The sequence below is a fragment of the Bufo bufo genome, chromosome 5 (assembly GCF_905171765.1).
Source record: "Bufo bufo chromosome 5, aBufBuf1.1, whole genome shotgun sequence".
NCBI classification, from domain to species: domain Eukaryota; kingdom Metazoa; phylum Chordata; class Amphibia; order Anura; family Bufonidae; genus Bufo; species Bufo bufo.
The window spans coordinates 131,255,550-131,273,215 of record NC_053393.1 but is presented as its reverse complement, the minus strand read 5'-3'; the positions used below and the strand labels follow the sequence as shown (position 1 = coordinate 131,273,215).

The following is a 17,666-nucleotide window of genomic DNA, read 5'->3' as shown; positions in this document are numbered from 1 at the left end:
AACATATTTTGCTTCAAAAATACGAGATACAAGATACAGAGAGAGGAACGCTCTCCTTACTCAATACATGTCCCTTTTTCTTTTAGTTGGCAGGGAAAAACCTATGGGGACATCTGCAACTCTCAGCCAGAAAACGGAAGAGCTTCTGCTCCAAGATGAAGTAATAGAAGAAACACTGCACCCTGTGGCTCAGAGCCCATCAGCGTCTCCCCCTTCAAGCAAAAGTGAGTTGTTGATCGAGAGCGGTCATGTTCAATATGAGCTCATACTGTGTGCATTACGAGACACCGGGGAGGAAAGGAAATGTGAGTGTTTAGGATATTACCTCACACTAAGTGACCACAGCCAGGTTGTCCTCTGCTCAGTGTAAAATGTCAGGATTTGTTTGGTACGTGATCAGACAACGTTCAATGGATCAGTTTTTTTATGCAGGAAAGTTTCTGTCACAAAAAGAATAAATCCACCATATTTGCTCTGTCATTGCACTAATAGGAAATATAAAGTAGATGAATAGTCATGTATTTCCAATTGACTAAGCAACAACTTGTTTTTTGCCTATGAGAATGTCATAGTAGCATCAGCAAACTTCTATGTCCAGACTGTCTCTACATAAAAACATATTAATGGATGCACATGCAGAGCCCTTCTAGGAGACAATTTATCCATGTATGCAGCACCCATATATATGATCTTATGAAATTTATGTAAAACAGTAGAGGCCGGGGCGGACTGGGAACTTAAAGTGGCCCTGGAAAAAATACTAAAAGTGGCCCCGTTTTGTAGTCTGGTCCAAATTGATGGAAGGCAGGGCCAGCAATACCATATTGTGGCACATTATACCACCTCAACAGAGACAAATACCGCAGTCCATCAAAAAATACTGCCAGAAGCACAAAATACATCCCTAAATACCTCCACTGGACGGCCGTGAGGAGGGCCCAGGCGGCCCCCTGGGTATTGGCCCGTCGGGAAATTTCCCTGTAAGGTCTATGGCCAATCCACCCCTGTATGTACCTCTATGCCCGCCCTATTACTACACTGTACAAAAGAGAGTGCTGCAAAAGTTAGGAGATCAGAAGAAGACCAGGGCGACCACCCTATTAGTGTTTTAGTACGTTATTATGCTCAATTTAAGATGAAAGAAGTTCCTTCTTGTACAGTATGTACTTTAATGGCTATGGACACATTATTGGCATTTTTTATAATTATTGCATTCTACTTATTTTGCGCCATTTTTTTCAACTGGTCTTTATTAAGTATTTTCCATAGTGTGTAGACTGTTTTTGCTTCTTAGTGAATCAGAGAGCTACTCTTAAGGCCACTTTACGCAGGCCAATTTTGCAGGCGATTGTCAGGAAGGAAGAATTCCTTCCCGACAAGCACCTGCCGTCAGCGGAGGAGACCGCTGCATTTACATGCAACGATCTCCTCCACAGTATGGGTAGGAGCAATCACTAATGCCATCGCTTGTCCCCATACAGACTCTTTGTTTGCCGGCAGCAGATGCTGTTTACACAGCACGATCTGCTACTGGAAAATGACGATTTTTGTGACGACATGAATGACGCAATTACCCAATGACCAAATTTTCACTCGTTGAAGACCTTTTATATTTTATTTTTATTTATATGCAAATTAGCAAATTGGAGCACAAGGGGGCTGACCAGAGCCCTTGGAGCACTGCTTTAGTAATGCCCCTGTGCTCTGCACACTCCTCTTTGAGTACAGCAGAGGAGTGTTACAAAAGCAGTGCTCCTGCCGGACCCTGGTGCTCACACTTGCTCATTTGCATATTTATTTATTTTACTCATGTATATAGAAATCTCTCATGTGAAAGAACCCTTAAAGGGAGTCTGTCATCAGGAAATTCACTGTTAAACTAGGCACAATGCCAATGATACCTTTCATTTAGCCATTCGTTACTTCATTCTGGAGAAAAAGTACTTTTAAATCTATATGCAATTGTGCAGTTAAGTGCACCAAGGGCAGACCCAAGGCACTCTTTGTACTCTTGTTCCTCCTTCTTCCTCTGCCAGCCCCTCCCTCTCTTTCTTCATTGACAAGGAAAGGTTCCTGCATAGTCATCTTACCTGACTCTGCCAATCAAGGAGAGGAAGGGGCTGGCAAATGAAACAGGTGGAGCAAGGGTACACAGAGTGGCTTGGATGCACTTAGGATGCCTCTGTTGGCATGATCAGCCCATGAAACCAGACATACTGCCTGGTAGGTTTGATCGTGCTAATTAAAATTACACTTTTCTTTTGTTTGTATGTTGAACTGCTGCAGAGATATCCGAGTTTTTATTTATATGCAAATTAGAAAATTGGAGCACCAGGGGGCTGTCCAGAGCCCTTGGAGCCCTACCTTTGTAATGCCCCTGTGCTCTGCACAATCCCCTCCTCTTTGTGCGTAGCACAGGAGCGTTACAAAAGCAGTGCTCCAGTCAGCCCCTGGTTCTCACACTTGCTCATGTATATAGAACTGACATATTCTACAGCGCTTTACAGTCATTATCATTGCTTCCTGTCCAAACCCTTGAGGACTTCACAGCAGTGGCGAAACATGTTGGGGGAGCGCTAGTTTGATTTTAGTGAACAATCAAGAGAGCCATACGGAAGACATCTCCCTAGAGTCCAGACAAAGCTATCTAATATAGGCGGAAGAGACATGAGATTCCTTTGATGAAAATAGACATAGCGGTAGGCTATTTCAGGGCCACTTAGGCTACTTTCACACTTGCTTCAGAGTGATCCGGCAAGCAGTTCTGTTGCCGGAACTCTGCATGGAAACAGACAGCATTTGTAGACGGATCCGGATGCGGATCCGTCTTACAAATGCATTGCAAGAACGGATCCGGGATGCGCAGACCGGCAATTCATCCGGAATTTTGGACAGAGATAATACCGCAGCATGCTGCGGTATTTCCTTCGTCCAAAACGCCATTCAGTGACTGAACTGAAGACATCCTGAACGGAATGCTCTCCATTCAGAATGCATGGGGATAAAACTGATCAGTTCTTTTCCGGTATTGAGCCCCTAGGACGGAATAACGCTATTGTGAAAGTGCCCTAAATTGTTAAATCTGGCAGTAAGGGACAGCTGAATTTTGCTATTTAGATCGTGGCAAACAATCTCTGATAACCTATAAGCAGAGCTCCTATGACAGATACAGCGGTTATTAACAAGGTGAACTTTGAGAACATAGTAAGCTAGTTTCTCCTTGATACCAGGTGGCAACATTTAATGTGTGAACTAAACAAGCAACATTAAAAGACATATTGATACTTAGTATATCAGAGCAAAGATAGTATGAAAAATAACACATTTATTGCTCCCACACAAAATTAAGTCCAAGCCCCGCTATTTATTATATACAGTAAAACAAAAAATAAAACACAAATGCTCTTTGATTGTTTTTAGAATCACGTAAGGCTTTTTTTTTAAATAAATAACTAAACATTTTTATTTTTGATTATTTTATTTTAAATAGGATAAAAATAAGAGTTATAATTGAATCAAAGAATAAATAGTCCAAAAACAAAACCTTATAACCCATGGCTATTGATTTAGTAATATTTATAAATATGTTCTGGGCCAAAAAGAGTCTTTGCTTCTAAATACTGTCCCTAAGGAATCACACAATCTAAGTTCCCTATCAGTATGTCTTTGGAGTGTGGCAGAAAACCCACACAAACTCCATACAGATGTTGTTCTTGGTTGGATTTGAACTTAATACCCCAGCACTGCAAGGCACCAGTGCTAACCACTGAGCCACCATGCTGCCCATTCACCCGTGAATAAAAGCACAGACATCTCTGCATCAGTTCAACATACAGACAAAAACAGGGTATTGTTTCAATCAGCATGATCAACCCTACCAGATAGTATGCCTGGCTTAATAGGGTAGTTCATGCTGACAGATGCTCTTTAACTGCTCATTTGCATAAGAATAAACAGTACTTTTACTCCAGAATGAAGCAAAGGATCGCTAAAGGAAAGGTATCATTACATTCAGCTCAGCTAGCTTTACAAGGCACTGTTCTTTGTTTAAGGGTACCCTCATACCTGGCTGAATTTTCCGCCAGAAAATCTGCAACATCAACACTTACACAATGTTAGAAATCATGCACACGACCTTTGTTTGGGTCCACATCTGAGCCACATTTTTTGTAGCTCCCTCGGATGTGGTCGCATTTATTTCAATGGGGCCGCAAAAGATGCGGACAGCACTCTTTGTGCTGTCTGCATTCGTTGCTCCGTTCCGTGGTTTAAAAAAAATAATAATAGAACATGTCCTATTCTTGTCTGTTTTGCGGACAAGAATAGACATTTCTATCATGGGCCGCCTGTTCCGGACCGCAAAACATGGCACAATCGTTTACATGAGCCCTTATCCTATGGGCTGAAAATTGTCTATCCTTGCATTGTGGTTCTTTGCAGAATTTACATTCCACAGCCTAAATAATGTTGTGGTTCAGATTTCCTGTATGAGAATCTCTCCATTCAATTCAATGGGAAATTGATTCTGCAGTGGAAAACACTGCCGAAAAATCTGCATGGAGAAATCTGCAACTAAATCTGTGCGGATTTTGTAGCATATTTTTCTGCAGATTTTTCCACTGCAGAGTCAATTTCGTATTGAATTGAATGGAGGGATTCTCATAAGGAAATCCACAACAACAAAAATCCACCCAAAAATTCTGCACCTGCGGATTTTCTGATGGAATCGCCATGTGTAAAGGTACTCTAGGTCCTCGGTCTAGGTGTAAAGGTACTCTAGGTCCTCTTTCACATAAGCAACAGATTGTGTCAGGATCTGTTCAGGGGAAAAAAATGATAGTTTTGCATGAACGTTCATTCAGTTTTGTCTTCAATTACGTTCAGTGTTTGCGGTTTTTTTCAATCCGGATTGTATGTTTTTTTCACGTGCATAAACAAAACTGAAGAATAACAATCTACATCTCCTAGCAACCATCAGTGAAAAACGCATTGTATCCGGATGCCTTCCGTTTTTCACACAACCCCAATTCACTTCTATGGAGCCATAGCTGGGTAAACAACACAATACAGAACATGCTGCAATTTTTCCTGAATGCAGAGATGATGTGTGAAAACCAAAGCTCATGTGCACAGACCCAGTGAAATTAATGGGTCAGGATTCAGTCCGGATGCTGTGTGTTCGCTACACGTATCGCATCCAGACAAAAAACTCATTCCAGTGATTTTCCTGGTGACAGATTCCTTTTAGGCTAGGGCTACACGTCGACATTTGTTGCACGACATTACAAAGACGAACTTCAGTCAGGTCCAGACCCCGATGAGGACGACGAGCTTACAGATGAGCTTCCCTGAGACGGTTTCTGACAGTTTGTGCAGAAATTCTTTTGTTATGCAAACCAATTGTTACTGCAGCTGTCCGCAGTGGCGTCGCCAGGGGGGGGCCAGAGGGGGCCACGGCCCCCCCTACATCATGCTGTGCCCCCCCATGTGCCCCCCCAACTAAAATGACCCCCCCACAAGTGAGCAGCCGCCGCCGGGCACAGGGAGATTTGCGCTTCCATTGCGCTCATCTCCATTGTAAACTGCCTATGCCAGCGGAGGTGCAGGGGAGGGAGAGGCGTGTCCCTTCCCTTTCCTCTGATAGGCTGCAGGCAGGCACCGAAGTGGAGGAGAGGCCCCGCCCCCTAATTACTCCTGTTTACCTTTCTAAAGCTAAAGGACCTTTGATGATGTCATCACAGGTCCTGTAAGGGAACTGCACAGTGTAAAGTGTAGTTCCCAGGTTAGAACAGTGCATCTGCCAGGACCTGTGATGACATCATCTTCAACATCACAGGTCCTGCAGAATCTAGCAAAGGAACTGCACCAAAAATGGTGTAGTTCCTAGGTTTCAAAAGTACATCTGCCAGGACCTGTGATGACATCATCACAGGTCCTTCAACCCCTAACAGCAAGTATTAAAAGTTCACAAGCAGCTCTGCATTGATCCATACAGACTGGAATGGAGAGGTAAGAGGAGGTCCTCCACTTTTCATCATTTACTTCCCCTCCATGCCCTGTTTTTACTCATTGCTCACTCATGTATACTACTTCAGACAGTTACCACTACCTCATGTACCTCACACACACAGTGACCATAATGTATAACTGACCACATATTTCTATAAACACTGCATCTACAGTATTATACCTTCTATGTGTCACATCAATACACTGCTCTGTATATATATATATATATATATATATATATATACACACACATACATGCACACACACTGCATATATTACACAGTATTATACATGCAATATGTACAGATATATAGTATATACCGCAGTGCACTGATATGTGAGGTACAAGGTATAATAGATGCTGTGTGTACAGATATCAGTACACTTCTGTATATACTATATATGTGAGGTACGAGGTATAATAGATGCAGTGTGTACAGATATATAGTATATACAGCGGTGTACTGATATCTGAGGCACGAGGTGTCAATACACTGCTGTATTTACTATATATCTGTACACACTGCATCTATTATACCTCGTACCTCACATATTACACTACTGTATATACTGTATACACTGCATATATTATACCCCGTACCTCACATATCAGTACACTGCTGTATATACTATATACCTGTACACACTGCATCTATTATACCCTGTACCTCACATATCAGAACACTAGGGAATATACTATATACCTGTACACACTGCATCTATTATACCGCGTACCTCACATAACTGTACACTGCTGTATATAATATACATCTGCATCTATTATACCTCTTTTGTGTGCCAGGGCTGTTTTGTAATCCCATTCCGGCCCTGATGGCATAAATTATAAAACGCAGCAGCAAGAATAGTTCATGGAACAAAGGGAGGGGCTATAAAAGGGGAATGGGGGCCCAATTTAGATTCCTGCTATGGGGCCCAGTGATTTTTATGTACGCCCCTGCCTGCAGGCACTAGGCCAGCAGCCTATCCGAGGCCGGCGCAATGACGTCATCGTGCCGCCTGAGCCTTACATTACAGCGTGGGACACAGGAAGAGGCTGCATCGCATCGCTGACACTTAGGTAAGTATAAGTGTTTTTTTTTGTTTGTTTTTTACAATAGTGTTACTGGCACATTGGGGGGGGCTTATTACAAAACTGGCACATGATGATGGGGGGGACTTTATACTGGCACATGATGATGGGGGGGACTTTATACTGGCACATGATGATGGGGGGGAACTTTATACTGGCACATGATGATGGGGGGGACTTTATACTGGCACATGATGATGGGGGGACTTTATACTGGCACATGATGATGGGGGGACTTAATACTAGCACATGATGATGGGGGGACTTAATACTGGCACATGATGATGGGGGGACTTAATACTGGCACATGATGGGGGGGACTTAATACTGGCACATGATGGGGGGGACTTAATACTGGCACATGATGGGGGGGACTTAATACTGGCACATGATGGGGGGACTTAATACTGGCACATGATGATGGGGGGGACTTAATACTGGCACATGATGATGGGGGGAGACTTAATACTGGCACATGATGATGGGGGGGGACTTAATACTGGCACATGATGATGGGGGACTTAATACTGGCACATGATGATGGGGGGACTTAATACTGGCACATGATGATGGGGGACTTAATACTGGCACATGATGATGGGTGGACTTAATACTCGCACATGATGATGGGGGGACTTAATACTGGAACATGGGGGGGCTTAATACTGGCACGTGATGGGGGGATTATTACTGGCACGTGATGGGGGGCTTATTACTGGCACGTGATGGGGGGCTTATTACTGGCACGTGATGGGGGGCTCATTACTGCCACGTGATGGGGGCTCTTGTTACTGCCACGTGATGGGGCTTATTACTGGCACATTGGGGGGCTCTTGTTACTGGCACGTTATTGAGGGCACTTATTACTGGCACATTATTGGTGGGCACTATAGGGGCATCTACTGAGGCCACAAAGAAGGGGTGTTTTATATGGGGGGCTCTGTACAGTAGCATTTTATACTGGGACACATTATGGTGGGTACTATGGAGAAGGGGAGAGAGGAGTACTATGGAGTCATCTACGGGGGGCACTAAGAAGGGGTATTTTATACTTGCAAATTATGGGGGACACTGAGGGCATCTACTGGGGCACGATATATGGGACATTTTATACTGGTACATTATGGGGGGCACTAGCAGGAAGGGGGGAGAGGAGCACTATGGAGGCATTTACTGGTGCACTATATAGGGGTATTTTATACTGGCACATTATGGGGGAAATTAGCTCAACTGGGGGCATAAGGGGGTATGTTTTGCACATTATAAGGAGAATTATTTCTACTGGGGGGCATTATGGTGGGTTTTATTACTCCCCCATGGTATGACCCCCTAGTAGCAGCACCAGCCTCTCCCTGCTCTGCTATCCCTCTGCCCCTTCTCCAAATCCTTATTATGAAATCTTTCTCATTAGGATAAAACACAACATCAGCTCCGCCGAGCCCCCGGCCAAGTGTTGAAGTGGTGTCCGAGATCCCCAAGGGCCAAGCCAAGTAACTGTACGTTTTCATGTGAAATATGTTTATTTTATATATGTACACTCCTGTGAGAGGCGGGGAGAGAGATCTGTGGATGACACTGTTATAGGGAGGGAGATCTGTGGATGACGCTGTTATGGAGGGGGAAATGGGGATGACACTGTCATGGGGTGGATCTGTGGATGACACATATAGCATAAGATGCTATATACGGTATGTGGCATCCACAGATCCCCCCCATAACAGTGTCATCCACAGATCCCCCTCTCTATAAAAGTGTCATCCACAGACAGCTGGACTTTTCTTCCCTGTTGCGGTTTTAGGTATTGGGTAAAGTATTGCAGCATTTCTAAGCGTACTTGTGTAAATGTATCGTTGTTATAGCTGCCCCCCCCTACTTTTGTCCTGGCCTCCAGTGTGCCCCCCCAAAATTTGAAAGCTAGAGACGCCACTGGCTGTCCGGGTGGCTGGTCTCAGACGATCATGGAGGTGAACATGCTGGATGCTGAGGTCCTGGGCTGGTGTGGTTACACGTGGTCTGCGGTTGTGAGGCCGGTTGGATGTACTGCCAAATTCTCTGAAACGACTTTGGAGACGGCTTATGGTAGAGAAATGAACATTCATTGCACGGGCAACAGCTCTGGTAGATATTCCTGCAGTCAGCATGCCAATTACACGCTCCCTCAAACATTGCAACATCTGTGGCATTGTGCTGTGTGATCAAACTGCACATTTCAGAGTGGCCTTTTAGTGTGGGCAGTCTGAGGCACACCTGTGCAATATTCATGCTGTCTAATCAGCACCTTGATATGCTACACCTGTGAGGTGGGATGGATTATCTCGGCAAAGGAGAAGTGCTCACTAACACAGATTTAGACAGATTTGTGAACAATATTTGAGAGTAATGGGTCTTTTGTGTATGTAGAAAATGTTTCAGATCTTTGAGTTCAGATCATGCAAAATGGGAGCAAAACCGAAAGTGTTGCGTTTATATTTTTGTTCAGCGTAATTAAGTTACCGGTACATTTCACCTACGTTTTCTATTAGAGACTGTGCATGGCTCTAAAGTCTCAGATCATTCTAGTTATTTTTTTTTCTTGAAGGACTGCCTTGGAGCATTTGCATTAAAGGGGTATTCTAGTAGGCAAAAGCATCCCCTATCCACAGAATAGGGTATAACTATCAGATTGGTGGGGGTCCTACCACTGGGACCTCCACAGATCAAGAGGACAGAGGCCCTATACTCCCTGCTGGCCTCCTGCTGCTTTCCTGAAATGAGCAGAGTGGCTGGTCACACATGTGCGCGGCTGCTCCATTCTTTCTATGGGAGATCCGGAGATAGCCGAGTAGAGCGCTCACCTATCTTCGGAACTCCCAAAGAAATGAATGGAGCGGCTGGGCATATGCGTGTAGCAGCAGGGGGTATGGGGTCCCGTTCTTGTGGGGGCTCCAGTGGCAGGACCCTCATCAATCTGATAGTTATCCCCTATCATGTGGATAGGGGATATCTTTTACCTACCGGAATACCCCTTTAACAGTGATTGTGTACATTTTATACTCCATATTTATTAATGTGCTTGTGAGTTTTTACGTTGCAGAAAGACTGGTGCATCAGATTCTCTATCTTTTTTAGAGCTCATGCACATGAATGTATTTTCTTTTCGTGTCTGTTCCGTTTTTTTTTTTGCAGACAGTATGTGTAACCATTCATTTCATTGGGTCCGCAAAAAAAATAAAAAAAATAAGTTACTCCGTGTGCATTCCGTTTCCGTATGTCCGTATTTCCGTTCTGAAAAAAAATAGAACATGTCCTATTTTTGTCCGCATTACGGACAGGGATAGTACTGTTCTATTAAGCCTCATTCACACATCAGTGTTTTGATCAGTGATTTCGATCAGTGACTGTGAGCCAAAACCAGGATTGGAGCCTCCACAGACATGAGGTATAAGGGAAAGATCTGCACCAGTTCTGTGTTTAGAGCTGCACCTGGTTTTGGCTCACAATCACTGATGGAAATCACTGACCGAACACTGACTGTGTGAATAAGGCCTCATGCACACGGCTGTTGTTTTGGTCCGCATCCGAGCCGCCGTTTTGGCGGCTCGGATGCGGACCCATTCACTTCAATGGGGTCGCAAAAGATGCGGACAGCACTCCGTGTGATGTCTGCATCCATTGCTCCGTTCTATAACATGTCCTATTCTTGTCCGCGCTTTGCGGACAAGAATAGGCATTTATATTGAAGGCTGTCCATGCCATTCCGCAAATTGCGTAACGTGCACGGATGCCATCCGTGTTTTGCGGATCCGCGATTTGCAGACCGCAAAACACATCATGGTCATGTGCATGAGGCCTTAGGCCTTAGGGGCCAGCTGTTCCATTTCGCAAAATACGGAATGCACACGTACATCGTCCGTATTTTTTGTGGATCTGTTTTTTGTGGACCGCATAATACATACGCTTATGTGCATGAGCCCTTATTGTTACACTAAAGCTTATTATTACATTTGAGTCAGTACATGCTGAGAGCATACATGGATAGACCGAAAACTCTACTGACATTCATCAGATCACTTTTGCTTCAAATTCCCATGTTAGTATTACTAGCAGGTGATATCTATAATAGCATCAATTTGATTTTGCACTAGGTGCTAGAAGACAGAGTAGCCATGAGATCCCTCCTTATACATCAAATGACTGGAAAGTGTCTGTATTGACTGGAACTTCTGGAACATCCGCCAATGTAACCCTGTGGGTGTATGGAAGCAAGGGGTCCACAGGTCCTATCTCTCTTGGAAAAGGCAATAAAGACCATCTCTTTCAACCTAGACAAGAAGATCAATTTAAGGTAACTACAGTCAACATAACAGAAAGCAGTGTAACTGACAATGTAGTTTCCCCTCTAGATTTGCTTTATGTGAATATTTTATTAGACTGGCATAAAAAACAAAATATTCTTCTCTAGTCTGCTTTAAAAACTCAGCACGGTTCCTAAACAAAAATCATCAGATTAAAAGGACAAGGTGAGGTGGATAAGCAGCATTTCAGGACATGACTCTGTGGGTGCTCATGTGACTTTTCATCTCATTAAAGGCAATTATGTGTCATGAGCAAATTACCCAATGTTCACGTTTTTAAATAATTTTATTTTATTTTTACATTTTTCATGTCGCTATCTACAGTGGGGAAAACAAGTATTTGATACACTGGCAATTTTGCAAGTTTTCCCACCTACAAAGAATGGAGGGGTGTGTAATTTTTATAGAAACAGAAACATAGAATGTGTCGGCAGATAAGAACCATTTGGCCCATCTAGTCTGCCCAATATACTGAATACTATGAATAGCCCCTGGCCCTATCTTATATGAAGGATGGCCTTATGCCTATCCCATGCATGCTTAAACTCCTTCACTGTATTTGCAGCTACCACTTCTGCAGGAAGGCTATTCCATGCATCCACTACTCTCTCAGTAAAGTAAGGCCTCTTTCATACGAGCGTGACGGATTAGGTCCGGATGCGTTCAGGGTGCGTTCAGTGAAACTCGCACTATTTTGCAAGCAAGTTCAGTCAGTTTTGTCTGCGATTGCGTTTAGTTGTTCAGTTTTCTCCGCGCGGGTGCAATGCGTTTTGATGCGTTTTTCACGCGCGTGATAAAAAACTGAAGGTCTACAAACAACATCTCTTAGCAACCATCAGTGAAAAATGCATTGCACCCGCACTTGCTTGCGGATGCGATGCGTTTTTCACGCAGCCCCATTCACTTCTATCAGGCCAGGGCTGCGTGAAAAACGCAGAATATAGAACATGCTGCGATTTTCACGCAACGCAGAACTGATGCATGAAAAACAACGCTCATGTACACAGACCCATTGACATGAATGGGTCCGGATTCAGTGCGGGTGCTATGCATTCACGTCACGCATTGCACCCGCGCGGAAAACTCGCTCGTGTAAAAGTGGCCTAATACTTCCTGATATTACTTTTAAACATTTGACCCTCTAATTTAAAACTATGTTCTCTTGTAGCAGTTTTTCTTCTTTTAAATATTCTTTCCTCTTTTACCTTGTTGATTCCCTTTATGTATTTAAAAGTTTCTGTCATATCCCCTCTGTCTCGTCTTTCTTCCAAGCTATACAGGTTAAGGTCCTTTAATCTTTCCTGGTAAGTTTTATCCTGCAATCCATGTAACAGTTTAGTAGCTCTTCTCTGAACTCTCTCCAAAGTATCAATATCCTTCTGGAGATATGGTCTCCAGTACTGAGCACAATACTCCAAATGAGGTCTCACTAGTGCTCTGTAGAGCGGCATGAGCACCTCCCTCTTTCTACTGGTAATGCCTCTCCCTATACACCCAAGCATTCTGCTAGCATTTCCTGCTGCTCTATGACATTGTCTGCCTACCTTTAAGTCTTCTGAAATAATGACTAGTGATGAGCGGCAGGGGTCATATTCGAATTTGCGATATTTCGCTAATATTTTGTAGAATATTCGTTGAATATTCGCGAATTCGAATATTCGTTAGGAATAGTGTTGATTGCGAATTTTCGTAATATGAATTTTCATAATGAGAATTTTCGTAATGAGAATCAATGAGATTGTGAAAACTCAGATCCGATGGTATATTCTAATCCCCAGGCGTTCCCATGGTGACGGGGATGCTTGTCGGGGAGGAGTATGCCAAACTACAGATAAAAAAAAAGACAAATATTATAGAAAATTAATATATTCGATATAGTGCTATATATTCATTTTTCAAATATTCGTAATATTCTAAAACAAGAATATATAGCAATAAAGCGAATATTCGAAAAAAACTAATGTAGAACAATTTAGCTAATAATGTTCTATAATCTTTTTTTTTAATAGTTGTAATTTTTTTACAATCTGAACTTCAGATGAGAGAAAAATTACAACTATTAAAGAAGATTATAGCACTATCTTAGCTAATTTGCACTATATTCGTTAGTTTTTTTTTTTTCGAATATTCGCTATATTGCTATATATTCTTGTTTTTGAATATTACGAATATTCTAAAACATGAATATATTAGTTTTTTAGAATATTCGTCTTTTTTTTATTTATCTGTACAGTTGTTCAACTTTGGCATACTTCTCCCTGACAAGAGTCCCCGTCACCATGGGAACGCCTGGGGGTTAGAATATACCATCGGATCTGAGTTTTCACGATCTCATTGATTCTCATTACGAAAATTCGCATTACGAAAATTAGCAATCAACAATGCTCCTAAAGTCAAAGAAATAGCAGCCTTCTCATTGGCCCACAAGCTAGAAGCAGGGAGGGATCATGTGTACTGATTAAAAAAAAATCTCGAATATTCGAAATTACGAATATATATCACTTTATATCACTTTGATGATTTTTTAGCCATCTCCCGTCTCTGCAGAGATTGACAAACAGACATTAGTTTCCCACATTTCCATCATCTTCACATCTTCTGAACACCCTTTCCTGCCACCCTTAATACTATACTTCAGAAACAGTCCCCCTGGAAATACTGCTACCACACAGATAGTGCCCCCTTCAATAATTATTGGCACACAGTGCTCTAAAAAATAACTGCGCCAGACACTAATAGTATAAAGATAATGTCCCCCAAAAATAATTGTGCTAAGCTGATACTGTGCCAGGGTGCCGCCCAAAGTAACAGTGCTCCCTAAAATCCCACCAATAGAAATAATTCTCTGCCAGAGCACACTTAGTAGTAATAAAGCCCCTATAGTGCCCATACTAGTAATCATATTCCTCATAGCCCCCCAGTAGTAGTAAAGCTCTGCATAATACCTCCTAGTAGTAATAATTCTCCCTATAATATGACAGTACATGAAATACGCCCTCTTAGTGCCCGCAGTTGAGCTAATGTCCCCATAATGTATGCCAGTATAAAATACCCCTATATAGTGCCCCAGTAAATGCCCTCATAGTGCTCCTCTCCCCCTTCCCGATAGTGTCCCCCATAATATGCCAGTAAAAAAATGCCCCTTCTTAGTGCCCCCAGCAGATGCTTCTATAGTGCTCCTCTCCCCCATATTGTGCCAGTAAAAATGCCCCTTCTTAGTGCCACCAGATGCCCCAATAGTGCTCCACTCCACCATAGTGCCCCCAAATAATGCCCCATAATGCTGCTCTCCCCTATAATGCCTCCCATAATGTGCCAGTAAAAAATGCCACCTTAGTGCCACCAGATGCCATAGTGCCTCCCAAAATGTGCCAATAAAAAAGGCCCCTTTAGAGCCCCCACTTCCCCATAGTGCCCCCAAATAATGCCCCATAGTGCCACTTTCCCCTATAATGCCTCCCATAATGTGCCAGTAAAAAATGTCACCTTAGTGCCACCAGATGCCATAGTGCCCCTCATAATGTGCCAATAAATAAAGGCCCCTTTAGAACCCCCCACTTCCCCATAGTGCCCCCAAATAATGCCCCTATAGTGTCAACAGATGCCCCATAGTGCCGCTCTCCCCTATAGTGCCCCCCATAATGTGCCAATAAAAAAAAGCCCCTTTAAAGCCCCCATAGTGGTCCTCTCCCACATGGTGCCCCCCATAATGTGCCAGTAAGAAATGCCCCCATAGTGTCCCCCCCAAAAAATTGGGCAATGCCCCCAGAATGCCACCCCAAAAAAAATGGGGCTGTAAGAAATGCCAGCTCCCCCCATAGTTTTAGTTCCCACCGCAAAGAAAAACAAAAACAAAAAAAAAACACTAATACTTACCTCCATCAGCAGCGATGCGATGCAGGCCTCTTCCAGCCTGTGTCCCCTGCTGTGTACTGCCCGGCTCAGGCGGCATGATGACGGCCTCTGATAGGCTGCAAGCATTAGTGCCTGCGGCCTATCAGAAGAACAGGGAAGGGAGACGCCTCTCCCTCCCCTGCCCTGCCGCAGCACAGGCATCTGTATTGCTGTCCTGAGGACACAGCGATACAGATGGATATGGAGATGAGCGCTTTCACAATGGAAGCGCTCATCTCTTACTGCCCGCCGCCACCACCGCCGCTGCAATTACATCCAGGGCTGGGCCGCCTGTGGTGATCGGCGGTGCAGCCCTGAGAAATTAAAAATAAATAAATAAATAATTTGTTAAAGACGGCCCAGCGGCAGTTTTTTAGGGCGGCCTGGGGGGCAATTGCCTCCCTGCCCCCCATCCCAGCCCGCCCCTGCACTAATCTAATTTTAGAAAAGTCAGTTTTTCTAAAATCTAAAACTTTTGTTTTTGTGTAGTGTGACTCAGTCACTGTACTTATAGTAAACCACGCTGACTGGTGATCACTAGATCCCAAGCTTTCCCCCACAGTAATATCAGATACCAAATTCACATTTGTGAATACTAAATCTAAAATGGCCTACTTCCGGGTTGGCTCCTCAACTACTTGCTGTAGAGATAATCCCAGTAGGGAATTTAGAATATCTGTACTCCTGGCAGAACTAGCTATTTTGGCTTTCCAGTTTACATCAGGAAGATTAAAGTCTCCCATAATGAAAACTTCCCCTTTCAATGTCATTTTAGCCATTTCCTCAAGTAGTAGATCATCTAATTCTTTGACTTGGCTAGGTGGTCTATATATCACACCTACACGAGTTACCTTATGATTATCAAGCTGCAACGTAACCCAAACTGACTCTAAATTGGTCTCGCTAACTTGTATTAGATTAGATTTTATGCTATCTTTCACATACAGGGCCACCCCTCTCCCTTTCTTGCCTTCTCTGTCTTTCCTATATAGAGAGAACCCTGGTATTGTTATATCCCAGTCATTACTCTCATTGAACCATGTCTCAGTCTATATTCTCAGATGCCATTATAGACTCAAGTTCATTGATCTTATTCCCTAAACTGCAAGCATTGGTAGACAAGACTCTGAGCTTGTCATTTCATAACCTATGTGCTACTGGCATCTTCTGGCATTGTTCCGGGGGGCAGTCAAACTGATGGATTCTCCTCTTTTGCCCGCCTTTCCTAGTTTAAATGCTCCTTAGCAAATACTTTGAACTGTTCACTGAGGATATTCGTTCCCTTGAGAGAAAGATGCAAACCATCTTTCTTGTACAGTTCTTTTCCATTCCAACTAGAGCTAACATGAGACACAAAGCCAAACTCTTGGTTCAGACACCATTCACCAAGCCATACATTGAATTCCTTAATGCACATCTTCCTGTCATGCTGAAGATTATGTGTAGGCAAAACTGCAGAGAATGAAACAGTCGATGCAACCTCCCGTATATCATTTCCAAGTGTGTGAAAAGCTTCCCTCACCTTTGAAACCTTATTGTAAGCCAGATCATTTGTCCCAAGATGGACAAGAACATCCACCTCTCTTTCCTGCTTTGCTTGCCTAACAATATTAAGGATACGTCATCTATCCCCGCTAGCGGTAGCACCAGGGAGACATCTCACAAAACCATTTTCCTCAAACTTCACACCTCTTATGATAGAATCGCCCACCAACAGCTGCTTACTATCAGTCCTCACCTTATCCTTTGTGTCTTTGGCTGCAGTCTTGCATACCTTAGGCATAGGAGATGATTGTTCCTCACCCACTGTGCCTGAGCAATCCTCCATGTAGCTCTTGCACTCTGAAAGTGCTGCAAATGAATTATGGAGATCCACAGACTGTGGCACATGTCTTGTATCAACAACCCTCAGTCTACCAGAACCTGCAGTAACCCATCTTCCATTTCTAGGGGGCCTCTGTGGCAGTGGCATTGCAACATTTCCAGCCTGAGTTTGTTTAACAGTTGGTTTACAAATCTCAGATTTAAAAAATGCAATTTCCTGCTGCACTATGGAGAGCTGTCTACAGATCACACAGCATCCAAATCTCCGAAGAGTGGAACATGAAATAAAAGCGCAACAATTCCTGCACTGAACCAGGTCTACCATTTTAAAGAGGGGAAAGATTTAAACAAACAAATCTTACTTTTTTTAGATTGTATTAAACCTCCAGATTACCTCCTGAATATCTCTAGTGCACTTAGAAATAATGCACTTTGAGAATGATGCAAGCTATAATTAGGCAAGCTAATACTATGTTGCTATATATACACACACTCCCACAAAAGCTCCTCCCCAA

At 43.3% G+C, this 17,666-nt stretch overlaps 1 protein-coding gene across 1 annotated transcript in view; it reads left to right on the top strand.

The window, feature by feature from the left end:
- RP1 (RP1 axonemal microtubule associated) overlaps nt 1-17,666 on the top strand; it is a 595,469-nt gene that overhangs the window by 166,770 nt on the left and 411,033 nt on the right. The window contains exons 17-18 of the mRNA XM_040433131.1: nt 87-224; nt 11,224-11,423. Of these exons, the coding sequence (XP_040289065.1) occupies nt 87-224; nt 11,224-11,423 (338 nt within the window). The remainder of the gene's footprint in view (nt 1-86; nt 225-11,223; nt 11,424-17,666) is intronic.